At 39.5% G+C, this 13,320-nt stretch overlaps 1 protein-coding gene across 1 annotated transcript in view; it reads right to left on the bottom strand.

The window, feature by feature from the left end:
- Positions 1-3,017: 3,017 nt before the first annotated feature.
- Positions 3,018-13,320, bottom strand: part of LOC113159043 (CAP-Gly domain-containing linker protein 4) — a 28,413-nt gene continuing 18,110 nt past the window's right edge. Inside the window, 6 exon segments of the mRNA XM_026355515.1 lie at positions 3,018-5,524; positions 5,865-5,943; positions 6,050-6,114; positions 9,669-9,792; positions 11,678-11,812; positions 11,949-12,131. Coding sequence (XP_026211300.1) covers positions 5,158-5,524; positions 5,865-5,943; positions 6,050-6,114; positions 9,669-9,792; positions 11,678-11,812; positions 11,949-12,131 — 953 coding nt within the window. The 3' untranslated portion in view covers positions 3,018-5,157.

Here is a 13,320-nt window from a genome sequence, read left to right as displayed (position 1 = left end):
GTGCACTTTACTTTAGTTATTTACCACCTCTGCACTTCACTTAAACTAATAATAAATAAATGGTACTTCTAGTTTTAGTGGAGTATTTCTCTGGGCATGTACATGCACTTTTACTTCAGTATTGAGTTGTGTACTTTATACATTGTTTGGCTGTGTGTACAAAGGTTTTTTGATTTTTGCGGCCTGACCGTGGTCCAAGGCAGATTATCTTTATTACCAAGAAGTTTAGGTTTTTCTTTATAACAGTGTGTGTTTAACTACTCTTGACTCTAGGTAAGAAAAACAGACTGACATCAAAACTAGTGACAGAATAGAGGAGTATAGGGATAATTATAAAATTCATTTAGAGCAGTAATCTATTCACTTTATAAACTAAAGCAGCTTCACATCAGTGAAAACCTTTTCACTTCTTTGAGAGTCCAGCAAAGCTGAGGGATCAAAAACAATAGCACCAGTCTCAACAGACATAAAAACTAAAGATGCCAGACCGCTGTTTACTGACATTGACTTGGAACCTAGTTTCAACAAGTGTCATAATCTAATAGTGTGTTTCAAGACACCATTAGCTGCCATAAACACTACACTAAAGCCAGTCGAGAGGAGCAGGAGGACACCAGCACGTCCTCACTCATTACACTCACACTCGTAAGATGGAGAAAACAATACAGCCTGTGCAGTATTCTAACGTTCGGTTGGCAACTTGTTGGATCCTGCAATGGTTCTGCAAACACCAGTAAAGACAGTAAAAATATGATCCATTAGCCTACTTCTGCTTTAAATGTGGGATTATTAGAGGGGGTGTTAGAGGACCGGCCTGGGGGTCAGATCCCACTGACACGCTTTTAAAAGATATCACAACAAATACATTATTCATTTTTCCAGGTTTTTCAACCTAATCATTCAGTTCAGTTTTCTTCTAGCGAGTTTACAACTCAATACAAAAGGAGTTTTTTTTATTGTCAAATTTATTTTCTACACATTGTCAGTGGTCGTTCTTAGAATTGTGGCTCCTGCATTGTGCAGATACAGAGAAGCACAGACTGTAGCAAAACAATATCAACGTATGCAGTTTGCAGAAATGGCTAATCCCAGGGGATGATCTCCGTGTTTATCTTTTGTTAGACTCAGACAAGAGTGATTCATGTGAAAATCATTTCTGAAAAGCTTCAGGAGAGAAGCTGTGTCAAACATTAAGACAGCTCATTTGAGAGTCGACGGTGTAGCTAGAGACGGGAAACGTGGGGATAGTGGGAAAAGAACAAAAGGTCCCTCGCTGTGATGGAACCGGGGTCACTGAAGGTATGTGGGTGTTGACCATTACACAACCGGGCGGACACCCTGGACAGACCTCGAGGAGAGCACTACTCTACTAAACATGCAGAGCGGTGTTCAGGAAGAGGACGAGGCAGAGTAAAAGATGAAACACTGGAGCTGATTCTCTCACTGGCCACGGTGGTGACCCATGAATAACCTTAAACCAGAGCCCAGCATTAGATGCTACAAGCATCTTAATACAACTGTTACAAGTTCCACATTAATATTTGCAGTCTTGCGAATAAGTTGGAGCTTTGACGTAATTTAAACTTTAAAATCCTAAACTAATATTTTGTGTCAGTTCATTACATCTTGTTTCTGATAACGTGGTATGGTGATAAGCGGGGTTAAGTACACTGAACTGGTCACTATTGCACATGAGCTGTGGCAGGGTGAACGGAGAGCCCAGTAGGATTATCCCCGCATAGTAAACATGTCTACAAATGTAGGAGCTTGTGCAGCTGCCAGTATGTATTTGCTGTGTTCCCTGGGAGTCAGCTGCGTTAGTGCTCTCCATCATGTGAAAATGCAGACTGGAGTCTTGCTTCACAGTCTTAAGATCATTTGTCTCTCATCGGGGGCCAGCTCTACACTCAGTACAAAGTGCTGATGGGGCAACTAAGCACTTTTCATACTGTGACACAGTACAGAGTGTCTGAGTTTCCCATTTTGTATTCATCTCATTTATATGCTACTGATAAACCATTCAAATACGACATAACAGGGGTTTGGGAGTCAAACAGCTAAATGTTGTGTTCCAGGGAGGCCGATCCATTATTTCAAAAGCTTTATCCCATTTTAAAAAACATGGCATTTGCCCTGCTATGATTGCCTGAAAACAAAGATGTCAAATTCAGAAATGCGACTGTTCCTTACAAGCTCTCTGCGAGCTGCTCCCTTGTGCAGTCAATATACTGAATGTTCAGCTTTCTCCAAGCATCTAATTAAAGTGGTATATACAATGTCAAGAGTCATGTGACAAACTAATGAAGTGCCATTGGAGATGTACACAGAGTGGCCCCTTTATTAGGGTACATGTGTACATCTAATGCAACGCGAGCGACTGTTCTGCCATAGTGATGTACTAGACTTCTAAACGTATGTATGTAAATGGACTAAATCTGCTTAGTTAGCTGGAAGTGAGTTACTTAACGTTACTTTAGTTCTAAAAACGTCTTGCTAACTCAACAAACCCAAACCCCCAACAGTATGACCATCCCCAATATAATCAGAAATGATCAACAAATCAAATTATATTCACTTTCATCAGTTCCACTGTTCCTGAACTCAACACTAAAAGGCTGCATCAACCATAACAGCCCAAAAAATGTTTGAGGCCTTCAGGGTCCCATCTCCCCCTGGCACCTTATTCCCACAGTGGGTGTGGGGTTCTCCAGTGATCTGTTCCACAGTGGAGAAGCTGATTGATTGTGTTGGGCAGCGTTTGAACACAAAGTATGATCCTGGTGCTCAGTCTGTGGTCATTTAGATATTCATGTCATGGGGATATTTACTCAGTTTCTTTACTCCCTTCTTTAACTGGGGCATCTTGGTGAGTGTTTCATACCAGTCTCACATTTCAATCTCCTGGTCACGTGAACACTGCTTTCCTGGATCCTTTTCCAATGTTTTTATTTTTTCCTCCTGTTCTGACAACAAAAATATGCAACACTAAGCATGAAAAACAATTTTAAGCAGCCATTTAAACATCCATTTATTCCACAATCACTACATAATAGAGTATGTCACCCCCACTCTAAGTTGAATTGGTGTGCCCAGGCTGGCAGAAAGCAAACAAAGTCATTCCAGCAGCAGGCGTTTTCAGCTTGGACTGAGATGAGCCCCAGTGGGATCAGATGGTAAGTGAACAGACGTATAACTATTTCAAAAGGCTTGTTTTATTTCATTTTCAGTCCCTAAAGACGTCTCTCGTCTGCATTTTATGAACACTCCAACAAAGCCAAGTAAACCTCTTTCTCATTAGCACAACCACAGTTGGCACGGAGCCAAAGAGAGGTCACATTAGAATAAAATCTTTTATTTGTTATTACAAATATTCACATTGTGTTAATGCATTAGAATAAACACCCCTCTCGCTCTCTTACACACACACACACACACACACACACAATCTAAATACTGTTTACAGGGAGAAAAAAAAAAAAAAACCTGACTGACATGAACACCGTGCCAAGAGGTGTTCATATCCACCATCTTTATACAGAAATCACTCATGATGGAAATAGGTGGGGTTGTAGATGCAGAATAGCTGAGTTTCTATACATACAGTGATCCACATGATCTGAAATGATACAATGAGACAGAACTGAACACAGAAGTCCCCATGCAAATAAGAAGCTATTTAAAAGAGGAAAGTGTTGATTAACATGTTTCTATAGGAATCCTGAAAACATTTCTCTGTTGCATCTGTGGCTGATATTCCACACAACCTTGGGCTCCGACCACCACTCACTCTCAATCACAGGAGGCCTGAGCAGACAGATCAATGCGAGAAGGCTATTGGAGATTCTACAGCTACTGTTGTGGCCTACACACCCTAATTGGATGGTACATGAGAGTTTTACTGAATAGTGGGCCTGTTTTCTACATGCACAGTCAATGGCTTGTTCTCTGCTGAGCTGCCAGACAGCTCCAATCAAACAGCAAACTCTAACCTCAGAACCTCAGGACGATTGCATATTTCCTGTGTCAAGCTGCTTTAATTAAGCGTCAAATCTAATTATATCACATCCAGTGTTCTGAAATGTGGTTTTCAGCAAATGTTTGCTGTTTGTCTGAGCTGGGAACACACTGGAGGGCTAACAATCCCTGAAATGTTCCCATGTTTTACATCTGACATATGTAAATCACATCTCTAGTGCCTTCAAATAGTTCTTTTAATATAAATTCAGATTCCAAAACAAAATGTGATCCAATAGAGACCAGTCTGATACTCTTAGACAAGGGAAAAAGTCTGAATTCTCAAACCAAACACAGTCAGTCATGGTGAGCAACCAGGCTTATTGTCAGGATTTCATTTGTCAAAAGTGTGTTTCCATCACTTGACATGAAATATACAAAGTTCATATATTTATCAAGAGAACCTTCATTGTATTATTTAATAAACTGTGTGTCTAAATGACATGGCTGCCATCCGTCTGCTAAAGAAGGACGAGTAGTCGAGGGGGGAAATAGGTAGAATTTTGCTTCCCACAGGATAATAAAGCTATCATTTATCCATGGCAGAGACTGATGTACGTAGGAGGAGACTTCTCTTCATCCTGTTGTCTTCTGACAGGGTCTATGCTTAATTAAATCCTGTTTATATTGATTCATAAAGTGAAAATGCAGTTTTAACTCAGCTTCCATCAATTATCTGTAAGTCATATCTTTAAAAAAAAAAGAAAAGAAAAGAAATCAGTCTCTCGTTTCAAAGTGCTCCTAATTAATACACACACACAACCGCAAACACATGCACTCTTTTGGTTAGAGAGGCTACATTACCACCCAAATTATCTGATAAAAATCTCTACTTTGGCTGTACAAAGTTTCTCACGTGTGCATGTCGACCCAATCACTTTTATCATATTCTAATGCTGATGTTTGTTAGTGCAATCAGATAAGAAGTAGTGCAGTGTCTTAAGACTTTCCCCCTGCATCCGGTCAAAATAAATTCTCGAAATGTAAAGTTCATTTTATAAAGTGCTTTCTTTTGCCTCCTAATTCATGTAAATTAAGTATCCAAATTAAATCAAATCAATTAATAGTAACTTTTATTATAGTGGATCATCAAAATCACATTTTCTTCTCTGAAACCCGCTCCTACTCAGTTTTCTTCAGTCCTCAGCTGTTGTCATTCACCAAGCGTGACCCATTGATCCCGCGGTATGTGACGCGGCTGGGACGGACCAGCACACCATGACCAGGGCGACAAGTGAAGTAGCGGCGGCCACCCACAGACCCATCATTCTTGCCTTTTGGGCTTCGGAGCTCCAGACCCAGCCAAAGGCCCGGGGCAAAGTCTGCTGTGCCCAGGTAACGGATGAAGGCCATTTCGTTGGCACTGCTCAGCAGGACCTGCATGCCCACGTGGAGGCGGACCTGTCCGTCAGAGGTGCCTGGGGCGCTGGACCCTGCTGTGTTTCCAGGAACGCTGCTGCTACAACCACTGAGAGTGCTCCAGCGGCGACTGTGAGGGTTGGAGCGGCTTCTTTATTGTTGTCGGGGTTTTTTTTTTAAGATGAATTGTGGAAATAGGAAAAATACAGGAAGAAAGATTTATGAGAAGAGGTATGCAGTGTGAGCGGATATATCCAAAGTAAGTGGGAGATTCATGGGAGCTCAGTGTTTGAGGGATTGATCTTCAATTCCCTGTTCTCTCTCATTATAACCACAATCATGCACTGGCCATTTAAAAAAGGAGCCTTTTGCTGACTAATACCACTGCTTCTTATCAGTATTGATTCTGCCACTGCTGTGGGGGATTAGGATGGAGCTGAAATGCTTGGGAAAGGAAAAAAGTGAAGGCTGTGTGGAAAAGAGAGACACACCTGGTAACAGGGCTTCTTCTGCTCGTCTCCTTTGGGGCGGCGATGGCACATGATGTGCTGAAACTGCGACGGATTGTCCCTGTATAGCAATTTAAAGAGTCAAATACTCCCATGCTGACTCTTGCATAAAATGGCTAACTATTAGAATTATTATGATAATTAACATTCATGTAATGAATTCTTACCACTTAAAGAATGGCTGAGGCGTGAGGAGGAGAGCTCTGAAAGACAATCGACAGATCCATGGATCCTGTGAGAAAAAAAGATAAAAAATCAAACAAGTTAAGTTATGCAAGTAACATGTCTCTTTAAACATTAGTAACATTTCATTTAGCTTTTAATCTACTGTGCAGAAACTCCACTGACAAAGATTCTAACTTTCTCTCCTTCCTACGATCCACAGAAAACAAATGTGAACAAGGTTTTTCTGAAAATTCATTAAATACCAGCTTGCAGACTTGAAAGATGAATGAGAATTTCCTGGGCCTGCATTTCATGATGCCCCTCTCTGACAAAAGCAACAAGGAAAATAAAAATATCCTAGCCTATTGAGGTTTTCTTAAGCCACTGCGTGACTATAATAGCGTAAGAGCCTTAGAAGCCATTAAAAGGGAGAGCCAAAGCTGAGAAATGAGTTAAAGATGGCAAGAGTGCTAGCTTGACTTCTGAGGAATGTGAGAAAACAGACGAAACAAAAATGTAGTGAACGGCAGCATAAGGAGAGCTGTTTGTTCTCCTAATGTACTAAGACAGCTGCTGACAGGACAACAAAAGAGAAGGAGCAACAAGTAGCTGGATGGAGACAATGTGAGATTTTTCATTAAATGGTGGAAAACCATGAGCGTGGTAAAGCATACTACATGCCCCAGGGTTAATCAGGAGAACACAGAAGAGAGGGAAAGCACACAAATAAGCAGATAATGGTGGATTTTCACTGAGATGAAAAGTAAGGTGAGAAGAGCAACTATAAAAAGGTGGAATCTGTTAATTTGTTCATTTAACCAGCAAGTCAACAAATATGGGGAAGCTCTCTCTCCTCTAAAATAAAAACATTCAGCATTTTAGATGTCAATTGCTTTTTAAACTGTAATGGCTTTCATTCATTCATGCCACTAATTATTAACTTGAAGCACTCTTAAATAAGTGTTCGCACTTTTGATCTTCGTATCCTAAAATAAGGCACAAACAAAAATATCTGGCACTGATTAACTTAGTGGTTTGTGAATTCATAAGTCCGACAACAGATTCCATATGGTGAGGACTAATAAATATAGAAATATCCATAAATAGCTACACTGGCACTAGATACAACTATCGAGTGAATGCTTTGTCTGTGTAGTTCACTGTGATGTTCAGAAATAATAAGGCCTCTAGTGGAATTTGCCTTTGTGTGTGAGCTATCTGAAGAGGTTAACATGAGCGTCGTGGGACTGGTCCCTTTGTGTGTATAATGTAAAGTGAAAACAGGGGAGTGAGGTGAGAAACAGAACTAGGAGTTACTAAAGATAATTTAGCTCTCCAATAACAACACTCAGTTATTGTTGTTGTGAAGCACTGAAACATCCTTCCATGCAAACGTTGAATTGAAGACAAAGCGTGTTTGGCACTGAACAAGTCGTACTGAACACTTGATGTTGCAGAGAAGGCCCCATGTTTTGTTTTACTAATTCAAACTAATCAGACCACCTAACGGCAGCTCGGTGAAAATACTTATAATACCACATTTTCTTTTTAAATTCTAATATCAGTTGAGTGAACAGCTAAATCTTTTCACATGCATGTTGTCATTAGAAAACCTTTGTAGTGATGGCAACATGCAGTCGAGCTGGCACAGACTCTAGAAGACTTGTCACACTTCAAGTGACCCCATAAATGTTCAGCAGGGTTGAGGTCAGGTGACTGTGGAGCAAAGTCCAAGGCACAAGCGCTTCTCGTCTTTTTTGCTGGATCTTAGAGAAGTGTTTGGGGTCAGAGTCCTGCTGCAATAAGACTCTTTTTTTAACACAAAGAGCCACAGAGAAACAAACCTGAAAGTGTTGCATGTTTGTGAATGGAAGTTAGTTCTTAGTTAGGATTTGAGTAATATCTGTACACTGAACAGTTTCCACAACTCCCATCAGTAATTACTTACTCATGAGCAGATCAACCCTAAATCTCATCTGCTTGGAGATCAAAAATACTTTCCTGTTTGTTCCAATGTTTCAATAGTGACAGTGGTAGGAGAGGCAGTAAGACTTTCACAAATCCAGAGACATTTCACATATGCATGACAGCTGCATTTAAGCTTTTTCGGTTCTGCATGCTGATAGTTCACTGTAATGATGTGTCTAGTTTGAAAATACTAACGTGACTGCATGACCAAAAAGCATTGCACACATCAATAAGAGGCTGATTAGACACCTCAAGAGGCAAGTGTATTTTAGCTGAGAAGATCTTTTTTTCACAACTCCCACCAGTAAAGAAAGAACTAGTCTTCATATTTAATATTCAACTGATGTTGCAAATTAAAAAAAACTGCATCAGTATCACTTTCTTTCTTTCTGGTTGTTAATCACATTTTCAGAAACTTGGCTTGAACTTAAGTTGCACTGTGCGCAGCAAAGAAAATATTCAGAGGCAGCACATGTAAACATCCAAGAAAATTAAAATGTATCAAGACTCAATTTAATTACATCCCAATATATTTCCTATTTTCTCCCTGTGTTTACAAAATAACAGATAAGCACATGTTGTGAATGATCTTGGAGATTCTATCTCATTATTCACTGCAAGTATGCAAGATCACAATACATAAAAACACTCCAAAAGCTATTCAAATAAGGCTCAGGCAAACATAACACACATTGAAATTCCTGACCCATGTCATGCTTTATGTAAAAATAGAAATATGACATAGGAAGAGAAAGAAAATCTACTTCGACTTCATCACTGCTCTTTAAAGGAAATTTGTCTGGTCACAGAAGCAACAATAAGGAGGCTGAGAATTCACCTTAACTGACGGCAACATGCTAGACAAAAATACTATGTGGTCAAAATGTTGTTCATATCAATAAATTATGGAAACTTGGTGTGCAGTAACAAGCAGCACATCTGGTCAATAGTTAGCAAAACATACAACAAAATTTCAGTTTTATCTGACATAGTGAAAAGTAGCTATGTGGTAGTCACAGTAGTAGATGCTCTTGTTAACACAGCTACAGGCAATCAAACTCATGATCTTTGCTTTAGATCCAGGGCTTGTTCACAATCACAATAGCAGCAAATAAACAGAGTCAGTGTTCTGTAAAATAAAGTGTTTTAAATTGAATTGAATTGAATTAAATAGCAAATGCACATAATGTGTTACAGTATTCTTATATTCCATATCACACATGTAAACCTATTACCTAACCAGGGATGATGGAGTCTGGATCGTTACTGGGTGCCGTACTACAATGAAACGCCATGCTCATTGTGCCGGCTGGGGCTACAAACTTAATGCTTGATAAGTTTGACTCTATTTGACTCTATTTGCTGTGCAGACCACAAAATCAAATACGTGCACACTTGAACAAATGACACTGTCAAAAAGAGGCTAATTAGTGTTTTCAGATCAGGGTAATGAAATGCAACCTCAGGGTTTCACAACATATAGTTGAGTTTTTTACAAATCTCATATGGGATTGAATTTTTTATTTTAAAGGATTTAAGGATATGTGTTTGACAAATTTGTTTTTGCTTCTGCAGGTGACCACTGAAAAAAAACAAAAGGAACCATCAACCATTAGTGTAAAATAAATGCTACCCTAAGGGGTTTGTACTTACCTTTGAACCCGAGATGGAGGAGCAAAGACACCATGTTTGGGTGGGCAACTGAAGTACCTCACACCCCCCACTGATCCATCGTTCTTACCATTTGGCTTGTCCAGTTCGATACCCAACCAGAAGCCTGCACAATGGTTAGGAATATGTCAAGACATCAGATAATATCAAGAGGAGAGATGCACATTGAAAGCAGATTTCAGTTAGTAAAGAAAGAACTGTATTAGCATTTAATGGTAGCAACTGAAAATGTTGTGTCTTTCTCTATAATGGCTTGAGACAAATAAAAAAAATACAAACAACATGTTGACAAGACCTCAATCTTGTGTCAAGAGCAGAGTTGCTTTTGTTTCAGAGACAGTCCTGATTGCACTGAGGCTGAGATAACAGAGCATTGCTAACACAGATTTAAGAGTATCAAAGGAAACTTAAGAGTAAAATCCCTCCAAACATGATGCTCAATGCATTCATACAGTTGTCACAACTTCTGTCTAAATATTAATGAATACTTTGAGCAATTTATTTCAAGTTTCAATGGATTATGCTTTTCCATGTCTTATTTCTCAGTATATTCTGTCCAACATAGGGTCTTCTACCACAATGACTTGTGACTGAGCCCATGAAATTTAAAAGAGCTTAACAGAGCTTCTTTCACTTCCACAACATGTGACTCATAACAATGACAATGCTGCATAGAAGTATTTATGCAAACAATCTGATGATTCCTGCAATAACAATAACAGTCTTTTGAGAAGAAAATTACATTTAGAGAAAAGCAGTGCTGTCATCTCTTATATAACCGACACATACTTACTGGAGATCTGTCACTGATCTGACATCACAGTTGTACACTTGCTGGTACAACCACGAGCTTTAGATGTAATTTCTGTCACTGTTTCTGTGTTAACGTGATCTCTAATTAAAGGAATCATCTGTAAGGCTCACATTGTACACAAAAGTGGTACTACGGTCCAAATTCAAAATACTAGACAGCGTTGTTTCCCCCATCCCCTCCTGCCCACACTCGTCAAGTAGAGGACATTTCACTTTCATGAGCGAATGTCAGACTAGCAAAATATTAAACTTTGACAAGGACAAGCAAACTGCAGCCAAAGCTAAGCCCTTTATCCTGAAAACAAACACAGACTGCTAAGAAAATACACACTCTGGAGCTGGGAGTTCAGCTCTGGCTGCTCCGTGTCACTTATACTATTTAACATAGTACTATTGTACAGCCGAAATGTTTCCAAGCAATGAATTTTAAAATACAAACGGTGGTTTGATGGCTCTGTTTACAATCATGTCAATAATAATTGTTCAGACATTTATGTAACTGTTTAAAGGAAATATGCAGAGATGTTTCACATGAAATTGACACCGCTGCGTTGGCAGTTGTAGAAAATGTGCACTTTTTATTATAGCTAATGTCAGTGCAAATGCAAACTCCAAAGAAGACAGAGCTCTCTCTACACATGTAGGTCCAATTGTTAGTCTTCATCAGAAACAGACGTCTCTTCATATGATAGTTTAGAGGAAAGAGTTTCTTATTGCTACGTTTAACTCAATACGTAAATGAGGAGAATATGGAGACTATGGGTACTTCGCTTGTGTTAAATGAGCGAAGTACCCAAAATAGCTTTTTCTTGAAACTTGTGATTCAGGTGTGTGACACTAGTGCCTAAACTAAAGGCAGAATGAAAAAGTAGATGTCAAATTCTCAACGGGACTACACAGAAAAGGGTGCTCTACAGTAGGTACATTTATATTTACAATTTCCAATCATAAAATAGTTCATTAAACATGTTTGTGGTTTTTACATTGAAAAACAAATACTTATTCTATTTGAATTTTATGTTTTTTGTGTGCTTTTTAGGTTTAATGTTTAAAATGGTAAGTTAAAATGAAAAAAAACTGTAAAATCACACAGAGGAGGTTGTGCTGACATTGACATGATGATTGATCATTGATTTCAACAGTCTAATCTTCAGGATAACATTAATTTAACAAATTACCTGGAGCAAAGTGGGTATTTCCATAAAACTGGACTACACCAGTTCTCTGGCCTACTACGAGGACCCTCTCCCCCAAACGCACTTCAGGGCTCTCACACACAGAGCTACTAGCTGAAGGGGTTCTGCTTCGTAGACCTGGGAGAAATTAACAGAGTGTTTCACCACTGTGATAATCACTGTACTTAATTTGATTTCATTAGGTCTGTATAATCATGAGAAAATCCTGAAATGATAGTGAACCTCATTAAGTCAGTGTTAAAATAATACAGACCTGCAGTGGTGCCAGAAAAGGACTGGAGGGCTGGGGAGGGTGTGGTCCTGGGACTCGGGGAAACACGCTCCCTTCGCTGCCTGGCAGGAAGGCGCTGTCTTGGCAGTGGACGGGCTCGGGCACCTGGCCCATGCCGGGAGTCCAGTGAAGAGGATGACGAGGAGAGAGAGCGTGAGAGAACACCTGTGATGAAAATGACAGAAAATTAGTAACAGATAACTAGTATAGTAGAGTATAAATGATTTAAAGAGCCCTATAAAACTAGGGACTGAAACAGACAGTCAAATATTGAAATGAATAAAATCCGTTAACATAACATGAGCTGCTATGTCTGCTGCATACTGCACATCAATCAATAAAAGTGCGGAAACTGTCGCATGTAGGCTGCACTGACGTTAGTTAGTGAATGTCTAAAGCCACACCGCACAAACCTTGTACTTTCCTCTTAATACTGAACCCACCATCCATCCATTCAGGGTTTTCTAATTGTAATAGAGCTGAATCTACTATTCTTTCCCCTCTGTTTAATTCTACTGAATGCAACAGTAGAATAAGCCCTCAGATCCAAACAATTACATTATTTTTCAGAAATTCAAGCATCCGTGTCACACCACTACAGCAGAAACCAAATGAGCTCAGTCTTTTACAGCTGCTTGTCCCGGTATCAAGGTCCAACTAAGGGCCAGCATGCTAATCCCCTCCCAACATTAGGAAATGAGACAGAGGAGGGGGTGCCCAATTTCACTCTTAAGAAGCCATTTGGACGCAGGACCTCATTAAGCTTTTAACTTTCACAGACCTTCACAGGCCATAAGTTCATTAAGTGCCCAACTCTCAGAGGCTAATTGATTAAATCTTTTCCAAAGCGCTTTAAGAAGAAGGGAAGATTCAGCTATAAACAAATTGGAAGCTGGACCGTGATGAGCAAAAGACTTCTCAACCTTTGCCAAAAGTTATTTTCAATAGTAAGTCTTAGCTAATGGGCTCCTTAGAGTAGATAACAATGCAGAGATAAGAGCTGAAGCTGCTGATTTTGTAATTTGCGGCCAGGCTAATCAATCCCTCATTGTCTTAACTGATCACTTGACTGGCGTAGTATTGGCTTTAACAAACAATAAACACAACTTCAAGCATAATGTATTTTCAGCTTATGCTCAACGTTCAGTTGATGCTTGAACACATTTAGTGTTTCTATCTAAATATATAAGGAAACTGTACCATTCAAATAATGCTTCAATTGCAAATACATTCCTACTGCAGGGTGTGTAATGGTTTGGCAAAGTAAGACACAGGAACAGAAACCTCTTGTACAAAATGTATTGATGTCCTCATTGAACGACCCACAGATGGATGAGTTTGGATTTGAGTATTA

The sequence above is a fragment of the Anabas testudineus genome, chromosome 12 (assembly GCF_900324465.2).
Source record: "Anabas testudineus chromosome 12, fAnaTes1.2, whole genome shotgun sequence".
Classification (NCBI taxonomy): Eukaryota; Metazoa; Chordata; class Actinopteri; order Anabantiformes; family Anabantidae; genus Anabas; species Anabas testudineus.
Note: the sequence above shows the minus strand (reverse complement) of the source record. Positions and strands in the feature narration are given on the sequence as shown.